The 12,348-nt window shown below is 39.4% G+C and overlaps 1 protein-coding gene across 3 annotated transcripts in view; it reads right to left on the bottom strand.

Annotated features, from left to right (window-relative positions):
* Positions 1–12,348, bottom strand: part of prex2 (phosphatidylinositol-3,4,5-trisphosphate-dependent Rac exchange factor 2) — a 92,693-nt gene that overhangs the window by 64,162 nt on the left and 16,183 nt on the right. For 2 of the 3 annotated variants that reach the window (XM_054766429.1, XM_054766431.1), the window contains exon 1: positions 10,311–10,648. The exons of the other annotated variant lie outside the window; for it this stretch is intronic. In XM_054766429.1, the coding sequence (XP_054622404.1) occupies positions 10,311–10,448 (138 nt within the window). In that variant the 5' untranslated portion in view covers positions 10,449–10,648. Of the gene's footprint in view, positions 1–10,310; positions 10,649–12,348 lie in introns of those variants that run through there. 3 annotated transcript variants of the gene reach the window in all.

The following is a 12,348-nucleotide window of genomic DNA, read 5'->3' as shown; positions in this document are numbered from 1 at the left end:
GTAGGCTTGCAGCACAGGCTATATAAATAAATATTATAAACAATATTTTTGTTTATTGTCACATAGGTACTTTTTAGACAATAAGTAGTTGTGAGAAAACGTTTATAACTGCATCAGGGCTGCATGTATGATGTGTTGTATTGTTTATGACATGTTCTGCAAACCAGCAGAGACCTTTACAATGATCTTCTATTCTCTGTGTATCGTAATCCCTCGTTTATCACGCTTAATGGCTCCACACCCGACCGTGATAGGTGAATTGCCGCACAGTGGGATCCCTTATTTATAAATATAAAATATTTTCATAGCTAGAGCATAGAATACCTGTTTACAACCATCTAAATACAGTTTTTAACATTATTAGTACCCTCTAGACCCCATAGACACCTTTACACTCATAATACCAACTAAAGTAGACAGAATAAGAGTAGATAAGCACTTTCAGACATAAATAAGACTCGTGTTCATGTGTGTTGCTATAAATGTGTTCCCTAGGGGACCTGAGAGGCGGACGGGAAGTAACGTCGGAAGCTCAGCATTGAGTTTCAGCTTTGCATGAGTTGCAAAAGTAGCCTGTGCTTTTATTTTGGATTATTGTGCCTGTTGTGAGACAATTCAAACCTGCAATAAAACCCTGTTGTTCTGGCAATCAGGGCTTGTGTGTCTCACTGAACATTACATTAACACTACTGACACCTAGTGACCAGTGTAGAATACTACATTTCATCAACGTCTTTGAGTCTTCTGCATGCCTTATATTTGTATTTTAGTTCATTTATCCATTTTTATGCTTGAAAATGCTTCATTTAGGCAAACATATGTCACATTTGTTTAAATATGCATATGCAAACCCATGTCAGGTTTTTAGTCAGAAAACCTGTCATATACTGATGTCATGTGTTGAATGTATCCTCTTCTATCTGTATTGAATGAGTGTATATCATTGTACTGTACTGTATATGCTGTCGTATTGTATGATATTATGATATTCGGTGTTGTATCACATATGCTGTCTTTCATGAATGCTATCTCTGGCGCACGCATCCATTCTATAATCAATAATATAAAGTGAGCTCTGTCCATAAACAAAGAATAAATAAATAATTCCTGCATTTAAATTGACTGCCTTAGCAGTGTTATACGCCACAGTCTCCTACTTTTTCCAGTTTTCTCGCCGCCCTCAGTCTCCTTTTGAATAAAATGTGTCTCCTTACCAACAGCAACATGCTGAAATAGCAGCATTTAAGTGCAGTTGATTTACTTCTAGTGGGGATGTTAAAGGACAGATAAGAAAGATACAAAGTTTGGTCCATCAATTTGAAATTTGACAAAACTCTAAAATAAGATCCTGGGGAAAACGTAACCAGCGTGACGTCATGCCTGCTATGGACTTCAAACAGAAGAAGAGGCTCACACTAGACTGGCATGCAAGTTCAGCCTGGGGCCACTCTGTGAATGGACATTATGCAATATTCTGCTTGGCATGGATTCCACTGAAAGTTACAATAAGCGGAAGAGCCGTCACTCCCTTTCTCCGCGCTTATCTTTGAGAGGATGTCTACGAGATACAGTTTGACAAACAAGCAAGAACACGACGCACCAAAATGAAAGCGGAGGATATCCCTGGAGTTTGAAATAAACTAGAGCATATTTGCACCCACAGATGTGCTGCAAGACGAGACTGCAGAGCACAAGGGTGTAAATACGGGGTAAAACTAAATCCCACCCAGAGAGAAAACAAGCACGAAAGAGATCCAATTGCTTTGATAGAGCATAACAAAGCCACGCAGCATGCAAAAATGACTAAAGAATTAAATCAAAGACAAAGCCAGTATGAAACATCTGCTGGTGCGTTCACGTTTCACGACTGGGCTTCCTGAAATAAAAACACATAAGTTACAAGCAATAATCCAACTATCAAAACACTTATGAAGTTATTATGTTACCGAGAGTTTTACAGCTTGTGCTGCAGCGGCTGATCTATTGCCATTGAAAAAGCTCCAATGAGAGTTCATTGGCACTGGTCTCCAGCATAAACTGTCACCCGAGAAGAATGAATAGGCCTTTTTTTCTGGCGTCTGTTGGACAGAGTGGCTCTTTTGTGCACACATAATTCACTCATTTGCTTTGTTGTCACAGCCGGCAAAGACACACATAAACAACAAGCGTTCTACTTTCATCGCAACAAATTCAGGTAGATGCGGGTTTCCCCTTTTTAAAAACCGGAGATAGATAGGAGGGCTTTTCTGTGACCAAAAAAAAAAAAACCTAAATGGAGTGAAGCACCAGACTGTGAAGGTATGCTCATTAACCTGACTGACTTTCTATGGGCGACAACGCAGCAGAAAGGCCTACGAATAAAAGGTTTGTGCTTTTGTCTGGGTGGAAATAAGGCTCCATACCAGCAGGTGGCAGTAATAAGTCTGCTACTACGATAATAAATACACTCAAATGCACACACACTCATACAGTTGGAATTGTTGCTTGATAAATATACAATACACTGGAAGAAAATCATGTACTTATAGAAAGTAGATCCCGGTTTGAAAACCCTTGTTTATGGCAAAAAACAGTGAATAATGGCTGCACCCATAAAAAGACCTAAATATGCCTATTTTTGATACTCAAAACCAGGGATGTCCAAAGTGCGTCCCGGGAGTCGTTTCTGGCTTGCTGCAATTTTTTTATTGGCCCGCAGCACATTCTAAAAATATAATTTAACAAAAAAACACCCAGCAAAAATGGAAAAATCAGCAGTAATTTTATGACAATAATGTAATTTTATGAGGAAAAACAATGTCATTTTAGTTGATTAAAGTTGGAAAAAAAACATTTTTTTTTTTTAAATTAGGTTGGGGAAAAAGTGATAATATTATGGGAATAAAGTCATAATATTACGAGAAGAAACTTTACAAAGAAGAAAGTTTAAACATTTGCAAAAATAAAAAAATGGAAAAAAAAAAGAGTAAAGACTGAAATTGATTGTAATCATAGGCTTTTTTGACCTATATCACAAGTTGAGATGCAGTTGTTCAATGCAATATATTTGACTTCTTTGCGTATTGCTTTGCCAAGTATCAAAGTGGCCCTTGCATCCTTTCATTTTTCACTTTCTGGCCCACGCTGGAAAATGTTTGGACACCCCTGCTTTAAACCCTTTAATAATAAGCCTCTTACATTTCTTAAAACACATTTTGAATTCAGTTTACACATTAAGAAACAATAAAAAAGGCATAGAGTACACAGTATTGTACTTACAAAAAGCGCAGTTACGCAACATCACGTCTTGTCAAAGCATCTTCCTGCTGGAAAATGTTGACTGAATTGACTTGTGAGACAGCACCCTCTCCTGCATTCGTTAGCTGCAGCACTCTTTTTTTCCGCATCTTTGCTCAATGTGCTCTAAAAAACAACTGTAACTCAAGAGTGTTCAGCCGAATCGCCATAAAATTTGGTAGTAAGCTTTAGGGGACTGACCAGCACATGTGTGTAAAATTTGAGCCATATTGGTTGAAAAACACGGCCGCCATCATCAAGCAAAACGTCTTTGCAGGCACGCCTAACTAATTGGTCATAAGTCATTGAGCATTTGTCTAATGCTTATAAAACTTTGAGGGAATCTGTACTGCATGTATGCTAGCATGTCTTCCAGAGGATTTCGACCACAACCCATACGGGGCGCCGCAAATGTCATTTACAGTCATCTGAAAATAAGAAGACGCTCAAATGTAGTGTTCGTTTTGTAAAAACAATGAAAAGAATCAATCAGGGCGCCAAAAATTCAGCGTGCTCAATCAGCCAGAAAGCTGCCAGGAAGGATCGACTCGTGCCAGTGTGCAGGAAAAACTTGAAAAACCATACTTCCAGATTAGAGGAACATCATTTTCAACCATCCTGCACTGAGGCCTCACTCACTATTTTTTTTTTTTTTTTTTTTTGCACGCAACGTTCCTTGGCAAGCAACAACAACTTCCTGCTAGAAAGAGACAAAAAACGGAGTCAGTCTGGGGATGCTGAGAGCACAGCAACAGCAGGGGACATCCAGAAGGAGAGAAAGAGCGCCTTTGTAGGAAGTATCTCCCTTAAGTCAGACTCCTTCCAACCTCAGTGGGTCCTAATGACACCTCCAGGAGTCATCCATACAGTTCAACAGACGATAAAAACAACAATGAATGGTATCTTTTCATCTTTTACATCAAAACTATGAAGTGGTGTAATGGTTCACATGGTTCATTTTGATGCAGCTGGTGCCCTACGGACTGGGAAACTCATTTTTAGCGATGAAAAATGCTCTCTTTCGGATTATACACAAAGTCATCATTCCCAAGTGGAAACAAATTCCGAACAACGGTTGTACAACAATCAGTAAACAGATCCCAAATGAGTTGCGAACAAAGAACACACACTCTTAACTCCCAACACAACAAGTGTGTTCTCAGCACACAATCCCAGTTAGAAGATCCCTTTGAAGGCATTCAAAGATTGCTTGTTTTGAAAATTCCACTTTTTACCCTTATGTCCCAAATCGGTCCCTCTCATAAAATAATTTTTTTTAAAAATCTAAAAATATAAGTTTTTCCCCACTTATTATGAATCATATCGTCTCAACAACTTTAAAACTAACCGCAGTCGTCCCTTACTACATCGTGGTTCTAACACCGCGCCCTCAATTAATCAATAAGTGATCGCTGTTTCGTGGTTGAATATGACCTAAAAGAAATTAATATTTAAGCAACTTGTATGTAGTCACGGTCTAAATTGGGCATTTTCGAGTATAAAAATGTCTAAATGGACTATAATACAACTACAAGGTATTCAAAAGACGTGATATGACAATATCATAGAGTATCTGTGCGCCGGTAAGAAGCAGAGCCTGGGAAGTAACGTGAGCTGAGTGCTAGCAGCAGATTAGCAGTTTAGAGAATGGCCGACAGCAGCTCCTGTGTGAATGTTCACTGTTCACTGCATGTGTTCTCTTCTTGCTAATAAAGCGATTGAAGTGCATTGTGAGTCTCTCCTTAACCATAAACAGCAGCAGCAGTTGAGTAGTATTCAATTATTCTAGTATTCTGAGACAATAGACATCATGTGTGAATCTCTTATCTTATTTATGTCTATGATGGCTTACTATCTACTATGTCTACTATACTGGGTAATACATGTCTTATTTCATGTCTAGAGGGCTCTAGTCATGGTAAAAAACATTTAGAAGGTCATAAACAGGTTTTCAATGCTCCAACTACGAAAATATTCCATTAATTGATATTGAATCCTACTTCTGGGAGATTCACTTATTGCAGTCAGTTCTGCAACCAATTAACCGTGGTAAACAAGGGACGACTGTATAGATATAAAGTATATTTGAAATGAGGTAATCACAGCTTTGGAGTCTTCAATACTCAATAACAACATTGACTATGATGAATCATTGTTTTTGGAAAAGACAGTTTGTTAAAAAAAACGTACACTATTTACCCTTGGGTCCCAAAACGACTCCCCTCAGAAAAGTCCAATAAAAATGTGATATATTCATGTTTTTTCACCGCAACATCCAGCACTGGCCACTAGCCCACAGTGGCAGACTCTTCAAGCTCTCCCGCCAACCCCCATCGACAATTCCTGGCAATCCCCGCCAAGAAGAACCCCTCACTAGCACACTGAATGGACCTCGTGAGGTGACTGGGCACAACAAGAGGAGGTTTGGAGGGGGGGAACTGCCAAGCATGACTGTCAAACAGCCAGCTTGTTCATCTAATGACTGCTTCGGGATTAGTCGGCCTGAGTGTGGCCCCCTACCATCTTGGCGAGAATGGGGGGAGAAAAAGTGGAAGACCTGCTGCGTTAGCATCTTGGACACAGCCAATGCTACTGATGCCAACATGGGAAGGTTCTTCTCATCGTCGAATTGCACTTAATGTTTCCCCTCAGCTCCCCAGTACCGGCAGCACTCATGCAGCCCCAGATCATGACACTAGCACCCCTATGCTTGACTGCAGTCAAAATACTCATTTGTGTTGCTATTTAGACCATAACGGATGTGTGATGAGTAAATGCACACTGCTATATACAAGTAGTCTGTACACCAACTACTTTTAAGTACATCCATTTCTATGTTAACATAAACTGACTAGTCATAAAACGGTGTGACTGGTTCCTGCAGCGACATGCACTAATTGACGACATGCAGACAGACTAATTCGATCATTAAATAACACAATAAGTGACATGGAAGTTCTCATCATGCCTAGCTTAAGGGGAAGGTTTATTTATTTCGTTAGGCATGGTCAAAGAGCAATTAAAATGCAAGAATGTGAAGAAATTCCCGTTTAGCGACATCACCGTGCCCCCTGAGACGGGTCCTTGCAGCAGGCCTTTTGTCAGTGCAATGCAGCTGAAAAGTAGCCAGTGGGCATGTACCCTACCTTTCCTTGGCTAAAGCAGGAAGCAGCACAATGTAAAGCTGGGGAGGGCCGGCAAGGAAGGAAGGAAGGAAGGAAGAAAGGAAAAATGAAGGAACTCCTGCCTTGACCAATGGTCTTGAGGACAAAAGCGAAAAAGCAACTCTCCAGACTGTCCCGATTTCTTAAGCCAAACGTGAGCTGCGAGGAACTGAAGACCAGAGAGTTTTCCACGAATGAATACATAAATAATCTACATCAGTTGCATCAACAGCTACAGTATAATCAACACACAATTGGTTTGAGTCAAACACACAGTGTAAGACAATGACAAGTTAATATGATAATATCAGTGCGTCACTAGATTACATAGGGATTTTTGCTTTTTTTTAATTTCTTTTGCCTTTTTTCCCCCATTTTAGTATTTTTTTAATTTTATAGTTTATTTGGGGGAATATTTTGTATTACTCTTATTTTATTTAATGTTTTTTTAATCTATATTTTCTTATTTTTTTGTGATATGATTACTTTTGTTTTACTGGATAGTTATCACTTGCTATGGAATCATAACACTTTAAGCAACATTCAGTAATTAAATACATTTTTTTGTATAATGTTATATTTTTTTCTATGATTTTTGTATTTTGTATAAAACTGAAAACAAATATGAAATCCTTTTTGGTGTAAAAGTAAAATAATAAAGAGATACTATTTTGTGGCCAAGTTTATATTTATTGGTGTGGCAGTCGTGTTTCTAATATTGTTTAATATTTTTGCCAATGTATCAACTGATGGTGCAGGTGTACCTAATGTTGCGGCCAGTAAGTCTATCCGTCCTAGTTTTTGCATCTTTAATGCATGCAATTATTCACCTCCAGTGTGAATACATTATTTTAGTCCAAGAGTCTTGAAAGAGATGATTAAAGGTTGTCTCAAATTCATACGTGTCAGTATGTAAACCCCACGCCAAAGATGGAAGACTTGGTTGCTAAAAATGAGTGACATGAGTCAAACAAATTCAAACTTATGCGAGAATTACTGCATCAACACTGCTTTGTAGTCAAGCAGGCTTTCATTACGAGGAAGGAAGACAGAGCTGAGGGACCACTTAATGCACAATGCAAAGCTCTTTTGAGTATCTTCATTAAAGCTTCATTCCAGCGTCCATCCTATTCATCTGTCAAACATCACAATGGCAAACACTGAGAGAAAGAACTCGTCAGACTGTTTACATTTCAAGATAGAAACTCACTGCCGCCCACTGTCTCCTTCTGCAATTTATTCATTATGTAACTTACTTTGGACATGTCATTATATTGGTATGACTATCAAAGGTAGCAGGGATTTACACTGAATATTTACCGACCTACAGGGTGTCAGCAGCGCTCTGCTGTTTTAAAGGCAGCAAAAAGACTCCTCTGTATGTGACATGAGCACTTATCTGTTTTGAAGGCACTCCAGAAAAACGAGAGTCAAAGATCCTCTATATAGGAAATACAATACTGCAAAAACAGTAGCCATAGATCCTCTGCATGTGAACTGAGCACTTTTCTGTTTTCAAGGAACTACAGCAAAAACACTACTGAAAGACCCTCGATTTGACATCAGCACTCTGGTGGTTTGAAAATTTACTACCAAAAAAATGCTACACTAAGATCCTTCTATATAAATGACAGGAGTACTTTTCTGTTTTGAACGAATGACAGCAAAAATGCCAGTCAAAGATCCTCTATATGGAACAGGAGTACTGTTGTGCTATGAAGGATATGCTGCACAAATGCGAGGCAAAGATCCTCTTCATGTGACCTGAGCACTTTTTTATTTTGAAGGAACTACAGCAAAAACACTAGTCAAAGATCCTCTATTTGTGACGTTTGCGCGTTTCTGTTTTGAAGGACACACTGCGAAAATTCTACTCCCAGATCCTCTATATGTGACAGGAGCGCTTTTCTGTTTTGAAGGAACTACAGAAGTCAAAGATTCTCCAAAGAGAGCTGCACTTTTGTGTTTTAAAGAAGATACTGCAAAAATGGGAGTCAAAGATCCTCTTCATGTGACCTGAGCAGTTTGCTATATTGAAGGAACGACAACAAAAACACTTGTCAAAGAGCCTCTGTATGTGACATTTGCACTTTTCTGTTTTGAAGGAACTACGGCAAAAACGCTAGTCCAAGATCCTCTATATGTGACACTTACACGTTTCTGTTTTGAAAGACGTACTGCAAAAACTCTAGTCCCAGATCCTCTATGTTTTGAAGGAACTACAGCAAAATCACTTGTCAAGAATCCTCTATATGTGACATTTACGCTTTTCTGTTTTTAAAGACGTCCTGCAAAAAATCCAAATGTGGAGCACTTTTGTGTCTGGAAGGATATACTGCAAAAGAGTGCATTAAAATATCCTCTATATGTGACCTGAGCACTCTTCTATATTGAAGGAACTACGTCAAGGATCCTCTATATGTGACATTCACACGTTTCTGTTTTGAAAGACATACTGCAAAAAGTCTAGTCCAAGATCCTCTATCGATGAAAGGAGCACCTTCAGAAAAACATTAGTCCAAGATTCTCCAAATATGAGGAGAACCTTTGTGTTTTGAAGCCTATATTGCAAAAATGCGAATCAATATCCTCGATATGTGACCTGAGCACGGTTCCATATTGAATAAACTACAGCAAAAACACAAGTCAAAGATGAGCAGCAAGAATCTGCTCCATGCTTCAACTTCTTGAAACTTCTCCCGACCACAGCCTCATTGTTCTCCAGCATTTCCTAACCTCGGAGGAATTCCTCCTCCAGGAAATATGGTTTACAAGACACCCCCTGCGCCCCATGGACAGCGTGCGACTCGCTCTGCACTTTTTTTTTTCCCTTTTCCTTTCGCCCCTGAAGCAATAAGCCTTGTGGCGGATTATCCCAGCAGGGAGTGGCATGGCTGGAAGCTGGTTTGTCCTGACCTCTAGACACAGACCAGACCTTGTGTCCAGGTTGATGAAACGGGGTAGGGTCTTTCATCACCCCTGAGACTCCCCAGAAGCACGCCTGCCCCTTTAGATGATAACACCCATGCCTTGCCTGAAGTCTCTTTTACACAGAGATCCTGCAAAATTGGTGCATCCGAGCCATGGCACTGCCAACTACTGGCCTGGCATGCACATTACACAGCACTTTCACTCAATCATGCAATCATACATGCATGCAGGCCCCATATCCTGCGCTGGACGTGTCACATTCAATTTCAGCGAACTTTTAGATTATTAATTTCAAATGTCTCTAATGATTTATTTTTATTATGAAAACAAAACACTGGCACTGGTCCCCCAGTTTGAGAATCCATGGAATACATTGTTTACAGCTAGCACAGCTGATTGGATAGATTGATTATTTAAAAGGACATAAACCAAGTAGATGTATTGATTAAAAGGATGGTGAATCTGCACTTGCTTGTTATGATGCAGAAATTGGGGAATACATTTTTAAAAGCAAATTAGAACTTTTAGTGCTACAGTTAGTGTATGTTTTTGTGTTTTAAAACAATTTTGAGTGCTCTCCACTTGATTATATCCATTTTTAAAATGTGCTCTTGTTTTACGATATAAAAGCACATTGAAATGCAAAGTGTTACCTTTGAAAATCATTTGAAGTCCTCTATACTTATACTTACATTGTTAAAAAATTGCTTGTTTGGCTGTAAATAAAGCACATTGCAATCCTGATAGTTTCGCTGTCCTCTGCAAAAGGCGCAAGGTTGACTTATTTGAATGCATATTGAGATTTTAACGCCTCACTGCAGCCTCATTATGTCATTAGAAACTGCAGACACAAGTGTTGTCGCAAAGAAAACAAACGGAAGCACTTTTGCGCATGTTGTGCACCACAATAGTATGTTGCACCATGGACTGAAAACTCACCGAGAGGAATTCCAGTGTGCCAACATAATCCCGTTCAGTCTTTAAAAGCTCGTTTAGGACACACACTCGTAACCGGAGCTGTTTCTCCAAATCCTTCCCGCTTTCAGCCCTGTGCTCACTTCTGCTCTCCTCGGTCATTGTGGCTGAACAAAACAACACAAAACCAAATTTTTAAAAAACTCTTTAGTTGTGCAGAGTTGGCAGCATGGTCATAACGGAAAGGGCTGCAGGAGAAATTAGCTAAAAGTGGAGAAAAGTGGACAGAACGCAAGAAAAAGTGACATAAATCCAACAGTGGAGACAAAACGGACTCAGGGAAGGATGTACGCCGGTTTTAAAGTGAGTCCATGTGACTTTTATACTGATCCAGCCTCCCTGCGCTCCTTCATGCAAAGTAGCTGTCAAGTGCTACTCGCTAAACAAGCTAACATCTGGTACGGCCTTTCAAAACAAACTACCAACCCGCCTGATTTCTTTTTTTTTTAATTTTTTAAAGAACCTAATTTAAACTAAGCACATCTCACTTTGACAACGACAACATTCAAACATTTAATCAAGTATTTATATGTTTGTATTTTTTTAAGTCTGTTTTCTGCTGAATTGGTTATTGTGGCCCAGTTGGCTCACTTCCGGTTTGGAATGACACGCAGAAAAAAAACAAATGTCAATCAATTTAAATTGAGAATAACATGTTGCAATTATTCTGGCTTCTAGGTGTTGAGAAAAAAGTAGAAAACTCTATGTAATTCAACTCTAAGTTGTAACAGATTTTATGACTAGCTCCACGTCTCTGAGGTCATTGTCTTTTGTTTTGGACGAAAGGTAGGTGGTTGGAAATAAAAACATATTTAGAGAGTATACGCATACATTTCTGATCAATTGAAGACGATTTGGATGACTATGCTGATTTTAAGGTTCGTTTGAGTATGTGCAGTGGATTAAATCAGCTTTAATTTAGACATACAGCGACTTCTGGTGGCCATATTTGGTACAACAAATACCTTTTTTGATTGTAACATCTACTTTTGACCACTAGAGGCCACCGTTGACTTAAAATCAAATGCAATAAAGCACGTCATCCCGTTGTTTCACACAATTTCCAACCCAAAAAAAAATATTATGAATAAAAGTCATTTCTGGAGCAAAAACAACAACATTTGTAAAAAAAAAAACTAAACAGCGCTCTTGTCAAAATGGCTCAAAATTGTCCTTGAAGTTTGTTTATATTGATGAAGCCTCCATAGTTCAAAAGACCAACTTTTTCCTGCCTTACTTTTACTTCAGGGTCAAAGTTCAAAGGTGTGTGCTCATCGTCAGGCTCAGGGTCAGCCAAAAGAAGCTCCTTAAAAGCCCAGTTGTGAGCCCACATGTGCGTCAAAGACTTCATTCACACCTTCACAGTTTGCACATGTGGATTTGCTGCACCTCTGTGCAACATTAAATGAAGGCCACTGCAGCGTTTCAACCAGTATTTTATGAATATACGTCTGTGTGCAGCTGTCAAGACGCATTTTACCTTGTACAGTATGTAGTTCTGTGAACACAGCCTTACATGGAGCCATACATGTACAGTACAGTTATTTGGGTGTAAAACAGGTGGCGCGCTGCTGACACTGCACACAAGCATGTGAAAAATGTGCTGCCACCATACAATCAGAAAAAGGAAAGGGCCGGCGGTTGACTTTAGGTGTTTAATCACCACGTTGGGAGATAAGTGAGGGATCAAACAAGGGGAATGGAAAAACACGGGACAATAGGGAGGGTTTCCTGCATGGATAGATAGACACGAGACACAAATGGTCCCATGCTGGTTTGCAATGCAGTTGTGTCGTATGTGTTCCATGCTGGGGGTCTGTGAAGGAACGCAATGTGGATAATAATTAGCATGACTTGCTGCACCGTTGTTCACTTTGAGAAGAAATGCCTCAACTCCAACAAACCCAGCTTTAGTGGTGTACAGTACAAGTGCACTGAGATCTTATTTACATGAGAGGGTCAAAATATTAGCGACGCTGTCAGTATAACACCACGTAAACCA

This window comes from Dunckerocampus dactyliophorus, chromosome 21, assembly GCF_027744805.1.
Source record: "Dunckerocampus dactyliophorus isolate RoL2022-P2 chromosome 21, RoL_Ddac_1.1, whole genome shotgun sequence".
Lineage (NCBI taxonomy): Eukaryota > Metazoa > Chordata > Actinopteri > Syngnathiformes > Syngnathidae > Dunckerocampus > Dunckerocampus dactyliophorus.
This window is presented reverse-complemented; position numbering and strand designations above follow the sequence as displayed.